The sequence below is a fragment of the Protopterus annectens genome, chromosome 10.part0 (assembly GCF_019279795.1).
Source record: "Protopterus annectens isolate FY-2018-M chromosome 10.part0, PAN1.0, whole genome shotgun sequence".
Classification (NCBI taxonomy): Eukaryota; Metazoa; Chordata; order Ceratodontiformes; family Protopteridae; genus Protopterus; species Protopterus annectens.
Window position 1 is genome coordinate 298,138,446 of NC_056744.1, and position 14,520 is coordinate 298,152,965.

Sequence of the window (14,520 nt, forward strand, 5' to 3'; positions counted from 1 at the left end):
GATTTATATATAAGCATCTTTCCTCCTTTTTGTCCTTCTGCTCTCCCATTTGAATGTGCCATCTCACCTCAGAGTTTCTTATTAGCCTTGCATTGATTAAATATGCCAGGCCTTCACTAGCTTCTTATCTCTGATGGCGGACAACAGCATACATTCATTACCTTTTCTGTAATATTTTCTTGCACTGCTCTTTGTATAAATTCTTTCAAGCTTTACATTATACTTACTTATCATTAAATTACATAAATATCCATAATCTTACTTAAGCTGCTTATAAATTATTACATTTCATTTATTTTTATTCTATTTGACATTTGTTTACCAGGAAAGTCTGACTGGGCATAGAACCTATTTCAGTGGAGGTCCAGGGAGAAAAGCTGAAATAATAGGACATTTAATACATATCCTGTAATAATACACAATTGGTAGTACAAGTGTGATGGCAGAAGGGACAACAGTACAATATTTGCATTTGTAAGTTGTTTACAGAAGAGAGCTAAGATTAGGCTTTGCAGATGAATCATTAAACGAGATGGAGGGGATAGTGGCAGTATAGAAGATGGGATGAGTGATAGGATGATGACAGGAGAAGAGAAGAGAATGGAAGAGAAGGGAAGAGAAGAGAAGAGAAGAGAAGAGAAGAGAAGAGAAGAGAAGAGAAGAGAAGAGAAGAGAAGAGAAGAGAAGAAGAGAAGAAGGAAGAGAAGAGAAGGGAAGAGAAGAGAAGAGAAGAGAAGAGAAGAGAAGAGAAGAGAAGAGAAGAGGAAGAGAAGAGAAGAGAAGAGAAGAGAAGAGAAGAGAAGAGAAGTGAAGAGAAGAGAAGAGAAGAGAAGGGAAGAGAAGAGAAGTGAAGAGAAGAGAAGGGAAGAGAAGAGAAGAGAAGAGAAGGGAAGAGAAGGGAAGAGAAGAGAAGGAAAGAGAAGAGAAGGGAAGGGAAGGGAAGGGAAGAGAAGAGAAGAGAAGGGAAGAAGGGAAGAGAAGGAAGGGAAGAGAAGAGAAGAGAAGGAAGGGAAGAGAAGAGAAGAGAAGAGAAGGAAGAGAAGGGAAGAGAAGAGAAGAGAAGGGAAGAGAAGGAAGGGAAGAGAAGGAAGAGAAGAGAAGAGAAGGGAAGAGAAGAGAAGAGAAGGGAAGGGAAGAGAAGAGAAGGGAAGGGAAGAGAAGAGTAACAGAGGAAAATAGGGAATGAGTAGAACAAGTGAGAGAATTTTGTTCAGCCTGGTGTGAAGCAAGTACAGAGACAAAATTGGGTGTGAAAGTGTTTTAGTGAGTGTTTAAAAAAAGTGAGTACTAGATATCAGTCTAATGTCCATTGGGATACTGTTCAAAAGTTTGTTGTACTGAGTTTGAGTATAGAGAGCCTCTGATGAACTTTTTGGGATAATAAATGATAAATAAGTTGTTTTTTTAGAGAAGCAAAGGGGTGGAAATGTAGGTAGTGATTAAGAGCAGAGCTAACAGCAGGATGAGCTAAGGGGTTATATAATCCTTTGTGTGTCTGGAGATAGATATATTTGAGATGGACACGTAGCTCAAGACAGTTTAAAGATTTGATTGCAAGGCAATGATGGGAACTGTTTGGCTGATTTCCTTCTAATCTAGCCACTTTATTATAACAATGTTCTAGTTTTGGTGTAAGATCGGCTTGCAGATTGATCAGACTGGGAGTAGCATAAAGTAACGAAGGAAGGAGCTATGAGCCAGCAAACATAGCTTTGGAGGGGTTGGTGAGAAATTTCTTTGATCTACAAACCATTCCAAGTTTTTGTTGTATTTTATAGAATTTTGAATATGCAGATCAAATTTGTGCTGGATGTCAGAAATGACAATTTAAATGATATTAGTACTGATAATATTTAGAAAATAATGGAAGTAATATGTATATTTATAATAGTACAGTATTTATTACACTTTAAGACAAACATAATAATTAGATTATAGTATGAAATAAGATGTTATTTGATCCTGTAGATGACTTGAAGTATTACTCAGGATATAAGATGATATAGATCAAAATTGATTTATTCTCATTCATTCATTCATTCATTCATTCATTCATTCATTCATTCATTCATTCATTTATTTTGCATTTGTTGACCAGGATAATTTGACTGAGCAGAGACCTTTTTCAGTGGTGGATTGGGGAGCAAAAGGTAAAGGAGTATTAGTAGTGCACAGAGGCATAGTGAAGAGTTTTGTATTATAGATTCATAGGTTCATAGGTAAGTACTAGGCTAGCTGCCCTTCCGGGCTATTTTAAGTTTAGCCGGTTCCCTTTTTGCACTTGAAATAACCTATCCCATTTGGTGTTAGATTGGCCTTACCCATCCTATGGTCAGTAATTATATATTGCCCCTAATAAGAATAACTGGGATCATACCAATGAAAATTTGAGGGGACCCATGCATGGGATAAAGCATTTACGAACTGACTTTGTCCATTAGTAGTATAGAGGACAGTCCTGGGGTAAATTTTCTGTTTCTAATTCATAGATCTAAGTTACACTTGAAAGTGGACAGAGATGAACATTGTTTTATGTGGATGGATATCCTGTTCCACAGTAGTAGTATCCTCTGTGAAATATACCTATCCTTCCAAGCTGTTCTGTTGCTGTAGCAGAAGAGGTTTAGATAATTAATCCGAGTATTTTTTATGCCATTTGATTTGCTAATGTGCAATAAATCCATCAGGAATGGGTCAGAGGGTATGTATTTATGCACCACCTTTCAAAATGCAGCCCCTTCACTCAGAAGTGGTCCTCTCTAACCCAGAATGTGCAGGCTAAAGCAAAAAAAATGTGCACCATACTCTACATGATATATGCCTGGCTACATCCATACTAAGGATATTTTTGGAAGACTGAATAATGAAATATTTCAACAGCAAGCTAAAGAACGAAACTTGAGGTTGGCATAATGGTTAAAGTGTTTTCATTAAAAACACAAGGTGCAGGGTTTGGTCCCCGCACTGGGAAATTGGCTAGGATTAAAAAATGGCCCACAAGGGTAGTTAGCCTAGTACTAACCTATGAAGAGGATTATGCGCAGGTGGCTGATCATAACCTGCTTATTATGTGTTCGAGACATGGATGCCGAGAAATTCACCTCAAGAGCAGAATCAATCTTGGCATCCATGTTGAGGGCACATAATTAAGGGTTATAATCAGAGACCCGGTCATAATTCTTTGTCGTGCATAAAGCTTTATCTGCTCCATGTAGTACTGGTTACAGAAAAAAAGCATTGTGTTTTACTGGCTTTCAAAACCACAAAGCAGCGAGCAATGTCAGAAGAAAGTGTAACATTACACTCAACCTATCTGCTTCTCAATTGTCCAGATTTTTGCCTCATATGTTTGGTCTGCTCCTCATAAAGTTTATGATTTTCTGAGAAATCACTTCATTTCATTTAGAAAATGCAGGGAAACATAAATCTTGTTATTCTAGCAACTTTTGAAGTTTATAAAAGGAAATCAGGGAGCCGTTAATGGAAACTTAATAAATAAGTACTAATTATGTAATATGTTTACTTTTCTAAAATAGATCAAGTGTTGAATGCAGAAAAATTAGTGGTTATTGCTCTACATAATTTGCTCTGGTTTCTAAAGTCTATTTATTTATTCATGTTTGTTTATTGGGAAAGTTCACTGGGCCAGAAAGAGCCCATTTTCAGTGGATGCCCGGGCAGAAAAGCTCCAATATCATAATAACAATTAAATACGTTTCAAAAGTACAGACATTTGAGAAGGCAAAAAAAAAACCCCAGTGTAACATAAAAATCAGTGAAAATCCAAAAGTAGCATATGTACACCTTAAGACAGAACAACATTCACTAGTTTCAAAAGTAGGCATGACCATCTAAATTCTGTATCGTTTAAAAGAGGTTAAACAATAAGATACATATAAGTACAAAAAAAATACAATGTTCCATAGAAAATTCAATTTGCAGAGGGTTAAACTTATTTATTATTTGGTAAACAGGTAGACTGCTCCAAAGACTATTTAGCCATGACATGGGAATAAAAATACAAGCATACAAAGAATAAAATATTAATTTAGAGAATATTTACAAAATAATGGAAATAACAAGCATATTTAAAACAGCTCAATAATTATTACACTTTAAAAGAAATATAAGAATTAGATTATAGTAAGAGTTAAGTTGCCATTTGTGTGAACAATAGTACCCTAAAGTATAAGAAAGAAGCTGCAGGCTGTTAAGGACTAGATAGCATTTCATTAAAACATTTACATTTGACATTGTTATGGAGATGTTCAGGTAGAGCTTTTCTGAAATCCTGAACAGATTCCATACACCTTATTTCAAAAGGGAGTTTGTTCCATAATAAAGGATTTTTCTACTGGACAGCAAATTTTGCTTTAGTGAGTGAACATTCACATTTTTTTGCTACCAGGACCCCATATTATGTATGCCCATATTTTTCTTTATCACCATAGTGACAGCCTGCTGTGGTGGCATCTTGGCAGTCATGAGTGATTTTTCTGTTTACTGGTCCTAAACCCTCTACTGGCAGTGATTTTTCTGTTTACTGGTCCTAAACCCTCTACTGGCAGTTGACATGCATGATCACAGACATGAAGCCTTACTATATCTTCCCAAGTGAATGTACACATTCCTACAAATAATCCTGGAAATCTGTCATTTTGATGCACCTTGCAAAACTAAGTACATGTCTCTGGTACATATTCTACATGCCATGTGCATTTTTCTCTCTCTAGTAGATGTCGTAACTGCAGCAGGATAGAATACTTCCCTTCCATGAGAAGAGCAAACTGTCATTGGCTGCTTACTCCTACCGTCTCTCATTGGCTGCACATTCCTTGCCTCTCTCATTGGCTGTTCGAGTGCCCAGTTTGCTAGTTGATTCCAGGTTGCATGGATCACAGTGAGAGCTTTATATCTTTGCACCACAGAGATGATGGCAAGTGAAGGTTCTACTTCTTGACTCCTTAGACTGGTTTTACCTTACATATTTTTTGTTCACAACAGAAGATATGAAGCTTACCCACTTTTCTTCTGGAACCAAATATACTCCACCAGTAAAGGAATCCTGCTTCAGAACTAAGGAGGATTGCACTTTCCACCATATGTTCATTTGATGCTCGATTCTGAAGAAAAAGTAATTTGTCTACTGGGGGCTGTAGTCTAAGGGAAGAGAGAAAAATCTTCCTGTCATATCATTGGTTTTATTTAAATAACAACACAAATTAATATAATGGAATACATGTGGTATATTAAACAACAGATATGATGTGTATCGACTTAATACTAGAACTCAACTGAAGCAAACAGTGCAGCAACCATAAAAGTTCAACTAGAAAAGAAAAAGCAGCAAATGCACTGTGTGCAAAATTCCATCTCTGTGTCTTGGGAATTCACCTCTATTCAATGCTCATAACAGTCCACAACACCTTCAATGAAACCAGGTAGAAGTGAATAAAAGTTTATTAATACTAGAGAATTAATCCATCTCAGCTTGGGTATATATATATATATATCTACTGCTGTATTTGGGTTCACCTAATGCCTATAATATCAAACACTATTAATAAATCCCATATTAATAAATCCCATATATCTCCCTCTCTTAAAACCTAGTTGCCTCATGGTTTTGGCATCTTTTCAGGCTTGTTGGCTGTTGGTGAAGCACCCACCAAGAGGAGAAAACGCTGAGAGAAGAAAGGAGCCACTTTTGAGATTTTAAGTATTCTTCCTCTGTTTATTTGATAAGTTTTTCTGCATAGCTGCCTAGTTTGAGCATTTTCTGGCTTGTTAAATTTGATTTCTGCATTAGTAGCTGTATTTAGAGCACAACCAAAAGCTGTTTACTGAATTTCCTGTTTGCACTTAATTTTAAAATCTTTTTTCTCAAAACTTGCATATTTTCTGTCTTTGGCCTAGCACTCTTGTGTGGGGTCATTTACTGCACTGTTATAACTTGATATTACTTGTGAACCTCTACTGCTCTGAAAAAAACAAAAACAAAAAAAATCTTGCTTTTTTCCCACTTTTCTGAGATTTAAAAAAGTTCAAGTTACAGGCTTGCTGTTCTTGAACTGTTTTGTAAGTTTCTGTGAGGCCATTTTTGCTTGGGCTAAAGGAAAGTCTCTTTGTTGATCAGTGGCAGTGTAAAACATTGAGCTGCTTCCCTGCCCCCTGTGGAAGTGGTTACTGACTTGAAACTGCAGTTTTATTGGCCAAAAGGGGTCATTTCCAAAACTCCTTCATCTTCCTCTCTTAAAACCTAGTTGCCTCATGGTTTTGGCATCTTTTCAGGCTTGTTGGCTGTTGGTGAAGCACCCACCAAGAGGAGAAAACGCTGAGAGAAGAAAGGAGCCACTTTTGAGATTTTAAGTATTTTTCCTCTGTTTTTTGATAAGTTTTTCTGCATAGCTGCCTAGTTTGAGCATTTTCTGGCTTGTTAAACTTGATTTCTGCATTAGTAGCTGTATTTAGAGCACAACCAAAAGCTGTTTACTGGATTTCCTGTTTGCACTTAATTTTAAAATCTTTTTTTCTCAAAACTTGTATATTTTCTGTCTTTGGCCTAGCACTCTTGTGTGGGGTCATTTACTGCACTGTTATAACTTGATATTACTTGTGAACCTCTGCTATCTCTGAAAAAACAAAAACAAAAAAAAAAATCTTGCTTTTTTCCCACTTTTCTGAGATTTAAGAAAGTTCAAGTTACAGGCTTGCTGTTCTTGAACTGTTTTTAAGTTTCTGTGAGGCCATTTTTGCTTGGGCTAAAGGAAAGTCTTTCTGTTGATCAGTGGCAGTGAAAAACATTGAGCTGCTTCCCTGCCCCCCATGGGAGTGGTTACTGACTTGAAACTGTAGTTTTATTGGCTGTTTTGGGTCAATTCCTGGCTCTTTCCAGCCCCTGCTATCAAGCACGCTTTAGAGTGCTTTAGCGTGATTTAGCGCGGAGTTGCCAATAGAGCAGCATCGGGCAGCACTGGTTTAACAAGGTTAAACTTTTTCTGGCTCCATAAAGTCTGTTCTTCATTTTTTCCCTTAGAACTGCTCTACTAGTAATCTAAACAGTATATCCCTTAACTAAAAAGTGCAGCACTTGTTCCTAAAAGCTTTTACTTGTCTTAAAAGCATCTTCTTTTCAGGTTTAGCACTTCTGTATTATACAAAGTCCCTCACTAGCAACCTCCCCCCCCCCCCAGGAGTACCCACTTCCTTACTAAGTCCTCTCTTATTCAGTTACACCCCTAACTTCTAAATTTCTCTAGCATGTCGAAGGGCCAGATGCTGGCATCCTCTCCTGTCCAGTTGGTGAATTTGGGAATATTGAGGCAATGTTACAATTGCCTCATGTACACTGACAACCCTCTCCTCCTCCCACATAACACAAATACTTGCGAGAGATGCAGCTATTTAGCCAAACTGGAGGCTGAGCTCTCTCAACTCAGGACTGGCAAGACCAGACAGGAGGAGAAGGCAACTACACACACCACAAAACCAGTCTCACATAAAGCTATCACAACAATGAATCAAACACATAAACACACAAAGTCATACTCGGAGGCTCTGAGCAAAAATTTACCTAAACAGCAGAGGCCTCCAAAGCAGACACCCAAGCAACTGCCACCTCATGACACACCACAGGCAACACATAAACCACAAAATCAGTGTGCAAAGCAGTCACAGCCCTTAAGGCCAAATACAACACCAAACATACTTGTCATAGGTGACTCCATAGTCAGACACACTGACGTCCCACTCACCAGGCTGAACAAGGAGAGGGTCACAGTAAGCTGACTATCGGGCGCTAGAATCCGTCACATAACACAAGCACTCGGGTCACTCCACAGCAAGTACAAATATGACACAGTCATTGTCCATGCTGGTGTGAACGACCTGAGACGTACCACCCTGGACTACATGAAAAGAGACATAGAGGAGCTCTCTGATTATGTAGCCCAGGCAGGTATGACCCTGACCCTGAGCAGTATCCTTCCTTCACCAAGAATGATGCCACAACATAGAGACAAGATGATCAGCTTTAACAATTGGCTTAATTTCTGGTGTCATTCAAAGGGGATCCAGTGTCTGTCTGCCTGGGATGACATGCTTGACAAGCCACGCTGCTTTGCAAGGGACAGCTTGCACCTGTCACCCCTGGGATTCGGATATTGGCTAAGGCTCTTGCCACCCCCATAGTGCCTTTTTAGGCAAGGCTCAAATTCTAAACCTACCACCCTAGAAAACAAAAATGGGAAGAAACTAAGGGTAATGCTGCTCAATGCCAGAAGTCTAAATCTCAAAATGCATGCACTCGAGGCCCTTCTCAGTATGGAGAACATCGATGTCTGTGCTGTGACTGAAACCTGGTTCAAGGCTCCTGAGAGCACCCGGCACTATCAGGTTTTACCTCATATCATGCGTTCGGCCCCAAAACCTGGACCACACCACAAAAGGAGGGGGTGTATCCATATTCATCAAGGATACCCACACCTCCAGGTTGGTGGCAATGCACGAAGCATCGGAAACCATCCAGGTGCAATTAACCATAGGCAAAACTGCTCTACAATTTGTAGCATGCTACAGGCCACCCTCTCAAACTCAGGAACCCCACACAGCCTTCCTGAAGACAATGGAGGGTATAAATGTATCTCCAAACACCATTATATTGGGTGACTTCAACTACCTGAATATAGACTGGGAACATTACTCAAGCCCCAACTTTCTAGCCCAAAGGTTCCTGGAGTTCATAAATTCAAATGCCATGGAACAACTAGTCACCGTTCCCACAAGAGGAGAAAATATACTAGATCTCATCATCACAAACATGGGGACAAAATGCTCCACACCGGAAGTATATCCCTCATTGGTGAGATCAGATCACAAACTAATCTCACTGGAAATCCACATCCCGCCCCCACCCCAAACAAAAAAGACCACAGTGAAGAACTTCTCTAAAGCAAACTTCACACTACTCAAGACTGGTGTGGTATCCTTCAAGGCCCCGAGCCAGTGGAAACCACAACCCAAGCTGTGGAAGCCCTTACAAATGCCTTCTACGAACACCTCCAGGACTGCATGGATCAGGCAATCCCTAATAAAACCAAGACTCTTTCCACCAAGGGCAAACGTCCAGTCTGGTGGACCCCAGCCATAAACAAACTTTACAATAAGAGGAGAAAGCTGTTACATGATAGAGAAAAATCCATAAAAGAGAAGACACCCTTGATCATTATTAGTAAAAAATACGAGCACTCATAAAATCATCCAAGGCCAACTTTGAGAGAAAAATTGCAATAGATTCAAAAGACAATCATAAGGCCTTCTTCAGCTATGTTAGAAACCTGGGTGGAAACTCCCAGATATGCTCAGAATTAGTCCAAAATGATACAAAAATCACTGAACCCACAGACATTGCCAACATACTGGCAGACAGGTTCAGTGCAAACTTCACCCCTCTCCCCAAAGGAGAGATAACTATCCCAGCAGAGTGTAGCCTCCCAGACATCTCAAATGCGCAGGTGAAAGCTGCTCTCTCTAAAGCTAAAAATACAGCAACAATGGGACCGGATGGTGTCCCCAGCTGTGGGCTACACGAACTCAACGAGGAACTAAACCCGCATATAAGGCAGCTGTTTAATCTTAGCCTTACCACAGGATACGTGCCCAAGGAGTGGCGTACGGCAACTGTGGTCTCACTCCACAAAGGCGGTGCCTCTACGGACCCTGGTAATTACCGCCCCATAAGCTTAACAAGCCTAGTCTGCAAAGCTATGGAGAGGATCATAATGGAACTCATAAACAAAGACATAGGGGACTTGCAGACATTGGACCCGACCCAGTTTGGCTTTGTCAAGGGCAAATCATGCCTTTTGAACTTGGTCGACTTCTTCGAAACAGTCACCAAGGCCATTGATGAGGGAAAGGCAGTCCATACAGCCTACCTTGACTTTGCAAAAGCTTTCAACACAATACCCCACTCGGGTATTATAGAGAAACTTACCAGCTTAAATGTAAACCCATATGTCACAAGATGGGTTGCAAACTGGCTAAAGGACAGAACCCACAGGGTTAGAGTTGCTGGCACCATGTCAGACTCCAAGCCGGTCACAAGTGGTGTCCCACAGGGCTCAGTCCTTGGCCCCCTGTTGTTCGGCATCTACTTCTCAGAAGTACAGGCAAACATAGGAGGACTATGGCTGACAAAGTTTGCAGATGACTGCAAACTGGGCGCCATAGTGGAAAATACATCGGACACAGATATCCTTCAGAGGGGTCTCACGGAAACTGATAGCTGGTGCCAGAGCCATGGCCTGAAGTTAAATGCCAAAAAATGTATAGTCATACCCTTCGGGAAAAACAAGGTAACCCCAAGCTACCATATAAGTGGCAATCCATTAAGCACAGAAGAGGTTATCAGGGACCTGGACCCAGGTTGACAGTGGCCTTTCTTTTGACACTCACATTGCTAAAGTGGTTAGAAAGACCTTCTACATTGCCCACCTGATCATGAAGGGATTCACATCCAGATCAAGTGAGGTCATTGTTCCCCTGTACCAGACCAATGATCGAGTACAATGCCCCATTCGGGATGTATCTCACCCGACACCTGCAGCAATTGGAGAGACCCCAAAAGTTCCTCACCAAAAGGATAAAGGGACTCCAAAATCTGTCATATGCTGCCAGACTGAAGAAACTCCAGCTCTATTCAGTCGCATACCGCCTGCTCAGAGGTGACCTGTGCCTGACATACAAGGCCATGTCCAACCCAGAATTAATGGACATGCTCCACCTCAAAAAATCCAAATCTACCAGATCCACTAGAGCAAGCGACTTAAACCTTAGCACGGATATAAATAGGACATGCTGGAGGGATAGATTTGTCACCCAGAGACTCCCTATGCTGTGGAATAAAATCCCGGTCCATGTGAGGCAGAGCACCTCGCTGGCTCTGTTCAAGAGAAATCTTGACCGGTGGATGGGAGATCATAGGTTTACCCCGGGAATCATCTCTGTGTCACTGCTGGACAGAGGCACAACAAACTAATGGGCACAGTATTTTTTAACATAAGGGGTGGCTTAAGCCACAAAACTTTGGGCTCGGCTTATAAATGCCTTAGGGCAGATAGCCTAGTATAAACCTATGAACCTATATAGTATATACCGAAAGTTACTTGGCATATGTATTTTGTGGTCTATATTATCATATCGCACGCTCAGAAGAGTGAATGACAGACAACCGACCCCAAGTAAGCGAAAGCTTACAACGTTGAAACTTCAGAACAGAGATTGTTTTCCAATGGAAAACAATCACTGTTCTGAAACAAAAAAAAATAAAAAAACAGTAAAACATTACTTAATGTGGGGGGCACACTCCCCAATGTGAGGGGGGGTGCCTCCCACACCCCTCCTACTGAAATATAGCAACTCCAAGATCGCACTACAGTGCCAAAAAGGCAAAGTAGCAAAAGCAGCCAAATGAATTCTTTCCCAGGGAAAGAATTAGCTGAAAAGACGCTTCGCTAGTTTGCCTTTTCGCGCTTTACTGTCCGACAAAGATGCATTTGACAACCTGTGTCTGCAATGGTGTAATACAGAACCGTATTTTGAGCTATTTGTAAATCTCTGTTAAACAGCATGGAACTTTAACCTTACCAATTTCCACATTTTCATGAAAAATGTATTCATTCAGTCAGTTACAATTTTCCGAAAAATAATATTTACTTTTCATTTCAATAATGCCTGCGTTTTCATGTCTTTTAAATAATACCTGAAAATGTAAAGCTAACTTTAGTTTTACTTTGAAAGTGTGATTATACTTTAGAACACATGTAGTCTCTGTACAGCTTACTTAGTGAGCTATGAATAACCTTAGAGAAGATAAGGTGATGCCATGTTATAAACACTCAAAAGCACAATTTCATAGTTCCTGGACAACTACATCTGGGGCAGTCCAGGCACTATGTTACATGCTTTCTGCAGACCTACTGGCTGACAATGTCCTCTTCCCTCCATAGTTCTGTTCTGTGGAGATGTGATCTGTGGCCACTCTTCCACATCCAATGAAAAGTGTAGAGGGGTGCACAAGTGACTATGTGCCATGTGTAGGTCCTCCTCTGTAGGTTTCCATTATCTGCTTGCTGTCTTGTTTTTTTTAAACATCTTTGTTAAATCCCAGCTGAAACAAACCATTATATTTCATGTTGTTTTTATGCAGTATACTTACACATTTTCTTTTAATAATTATTATTCACTCCAACATTACATAAATTGATAAATTCCTGCCATCCCTTAAACCTCAGTTATTCTCCTGAACATTAGTATGCATGTCTTGTTCCCACAAATTCAATTTATTTATATTTAATTTGCTCATCCAATTTTCTAAAGATCCCATCTCCGGTTATTTTATCTACTTTACAATATCCAGTACTTCAGTTTACAGTTGGTTTACATTTTTTATATTAATTTTCTACTAATTGTTTTTTGGTGATCATTAAACTTAGTAAGGCCTTCTATGTCTAGGCAATTCGGATCCTGTGTCCCAGCTTGAAAATATCATTGTCTTAGTTATAACTATTTGCTCACTCAACATTTCTGACAAAGAACTCTCTAATGATTTTTTTTTATAAATCTGCCAAGTATTACTTTCCCTGAAAACATGCTCAACTCTTTTTCCCATCACACTTCCAGCATTTGCTGTACGCCAACACTTCCAGCAAATGTCCTAAGCCTTTTAGATTTTGTTGAATACTTGGGTCTCATACTAACATGAACAGAATCAAATAAATAGTCTTAAAGAGTTCATACTATGGGCCTAAAACCTTCCACAAAGCAATGTCATTGGTCTAACATTAGTAACCTTGTAGCCAAGATAGGTATGTATGAAATGTTTGGATACCCACAGGCACTGGCAGATCACTTGTATCACTTTGTCAGGAGTAGCAACCGAATGTGCCCTCTTGCAGTTCAGTGTGTTCCCATCTGTGTTCACCAGCATGTGTCTGTCAGGTATCCCTGTTTTTATACTTGCTATGGCCTCTGTCACGCATACCATCTGTCACTGCTGGGCCATCGGGTACATTAACATTGTATCTATTTAGCCGTTGGATTCATGGATTTGGGGCTGCTGTGTATGGACATGCATCTTCCTCATATTTGATATATTAGATTATACAATAATTAATGATTAGTATTCCAAAATGTGCACACTGATTGGACAAACCAATCAGCACGCTCATGGTAAATAGAGCTCTCCTTGTAGGAATAAGTTTGGTTGGTTTTCTACATGCTACTAAGTGGAGAATGTAAAATATAAACAAAATATTCAATGCCAGTATACTGTTCCATGGAGCAGAACAATGAGAACAATATAATATAGCAAAAAAAATAAATAATAAACCTCACAGATGTTGATGCCATGAGCACTATTATAAACTAAAAACAGCTTCATGGCATATATTGCTAATGCTTACCTACCGAAACAGAGAAGTCCACCATTATTTACTGACTTCATTCCTCAGGCATCTGCCGAACACACATTTTTTCCATAAATAATCCAACAAAATCAAGACAAATGTTCACACTTCTGTGGAAGTTTATTCAAACCATGTAGACTTTTCATCAGAAAATAAAATAGCAGAGAAAAAAAACTGCCGAGGAAGCAATATACGAGGTAGCCACAGAGCATGCCCAGTAAATGCCTTTAATACCCCAGACAACCAGAACATGGCAGAAGAGCACTAAAGTCCTGTTATACAATGACATTATTTATAAAAGGTAAGATTTTTCTTGTTAAATAATGTCATTGTATAATAGCAATACTCCACTCCTGTGTGTGTGTGTGTGTGTGTGGATAATGCAGCATTTAGCTAGAGTGGACTTTGTTTAACCAGGCTTCACCCTGGTGAACAAACCATGCCAACTGTAGGAGAATCCTGCATTACTAGCACCCAGTCATGAATTACTGCTAAATTATTTGCTGATTTATATCATTCCACTGATAGGGTGTGTGTTGCTTTGTATTTCTGGGTTCAGCCACTCTTTGTACAGTACTGCTATTAAGGGTGTCCTGATGTGTGAATTGTATCCCTCGTTCAAACTGTGACTTCTGCAGGAATTGTAAGACATGAACACATTTTGTGCTGTTAAGCTAATGCCTTTTGCTTTGTCTGTAGAGTTGCTTATGTTCAGTTTCTGTTGGGAACTTGCATCTATCAGAAATTCTGTTTATTTGGGGGGGACCCCCCCCACCCTATGCCCTGCCGTATGTGATTGAGGACAATGACCTGTAGGTGTTTTTGCTGCCCTAAATTACTTTGCAGCTTTCTGTTGTTGGCGGATGTGTAGTTGTTACGCCTGAGTGTTGTTTAGATCAAATTCAGGAAATTTTGTGGATCTTGTTATTTTGTGTGTCCTGCTGTATCTGTGAACTTTTGTGTATGTTAAATTCTGGGATCTTCATAGATGTCCATGCCCCTGAAGTCTCTATATTTATTGTTTTTGTTTTAGTTGCTTTTACTTGTGATTGGT

The 14,520-nt window shown here is 39.7% G+C and overlaps 1 protein-coding gene across 1 annotated transcript in view; it reads right to left on the bottom strand.

Annotated features, from left to right (window-relative positions):
• The window catches only part of LOC122814130 (WD repeat-containing protein on Y chromosome-like), a 1,041,762-nt gene that overhangs the window by 70,086 nt on the left and 957,156 nt on the right, over positions 1–14,520 (bottom strand). Inside the window, exon 15 of the mRNA XM_044086745.1 lies at positions 5,021–5,160. Coding sequence (XP_043942680.1) covers positions 5,021–5,160 — 140 coding nt within the window. The remainder of the gene's footprint in view (positions 1–5,020; positions 5,161–14,520) is intronic.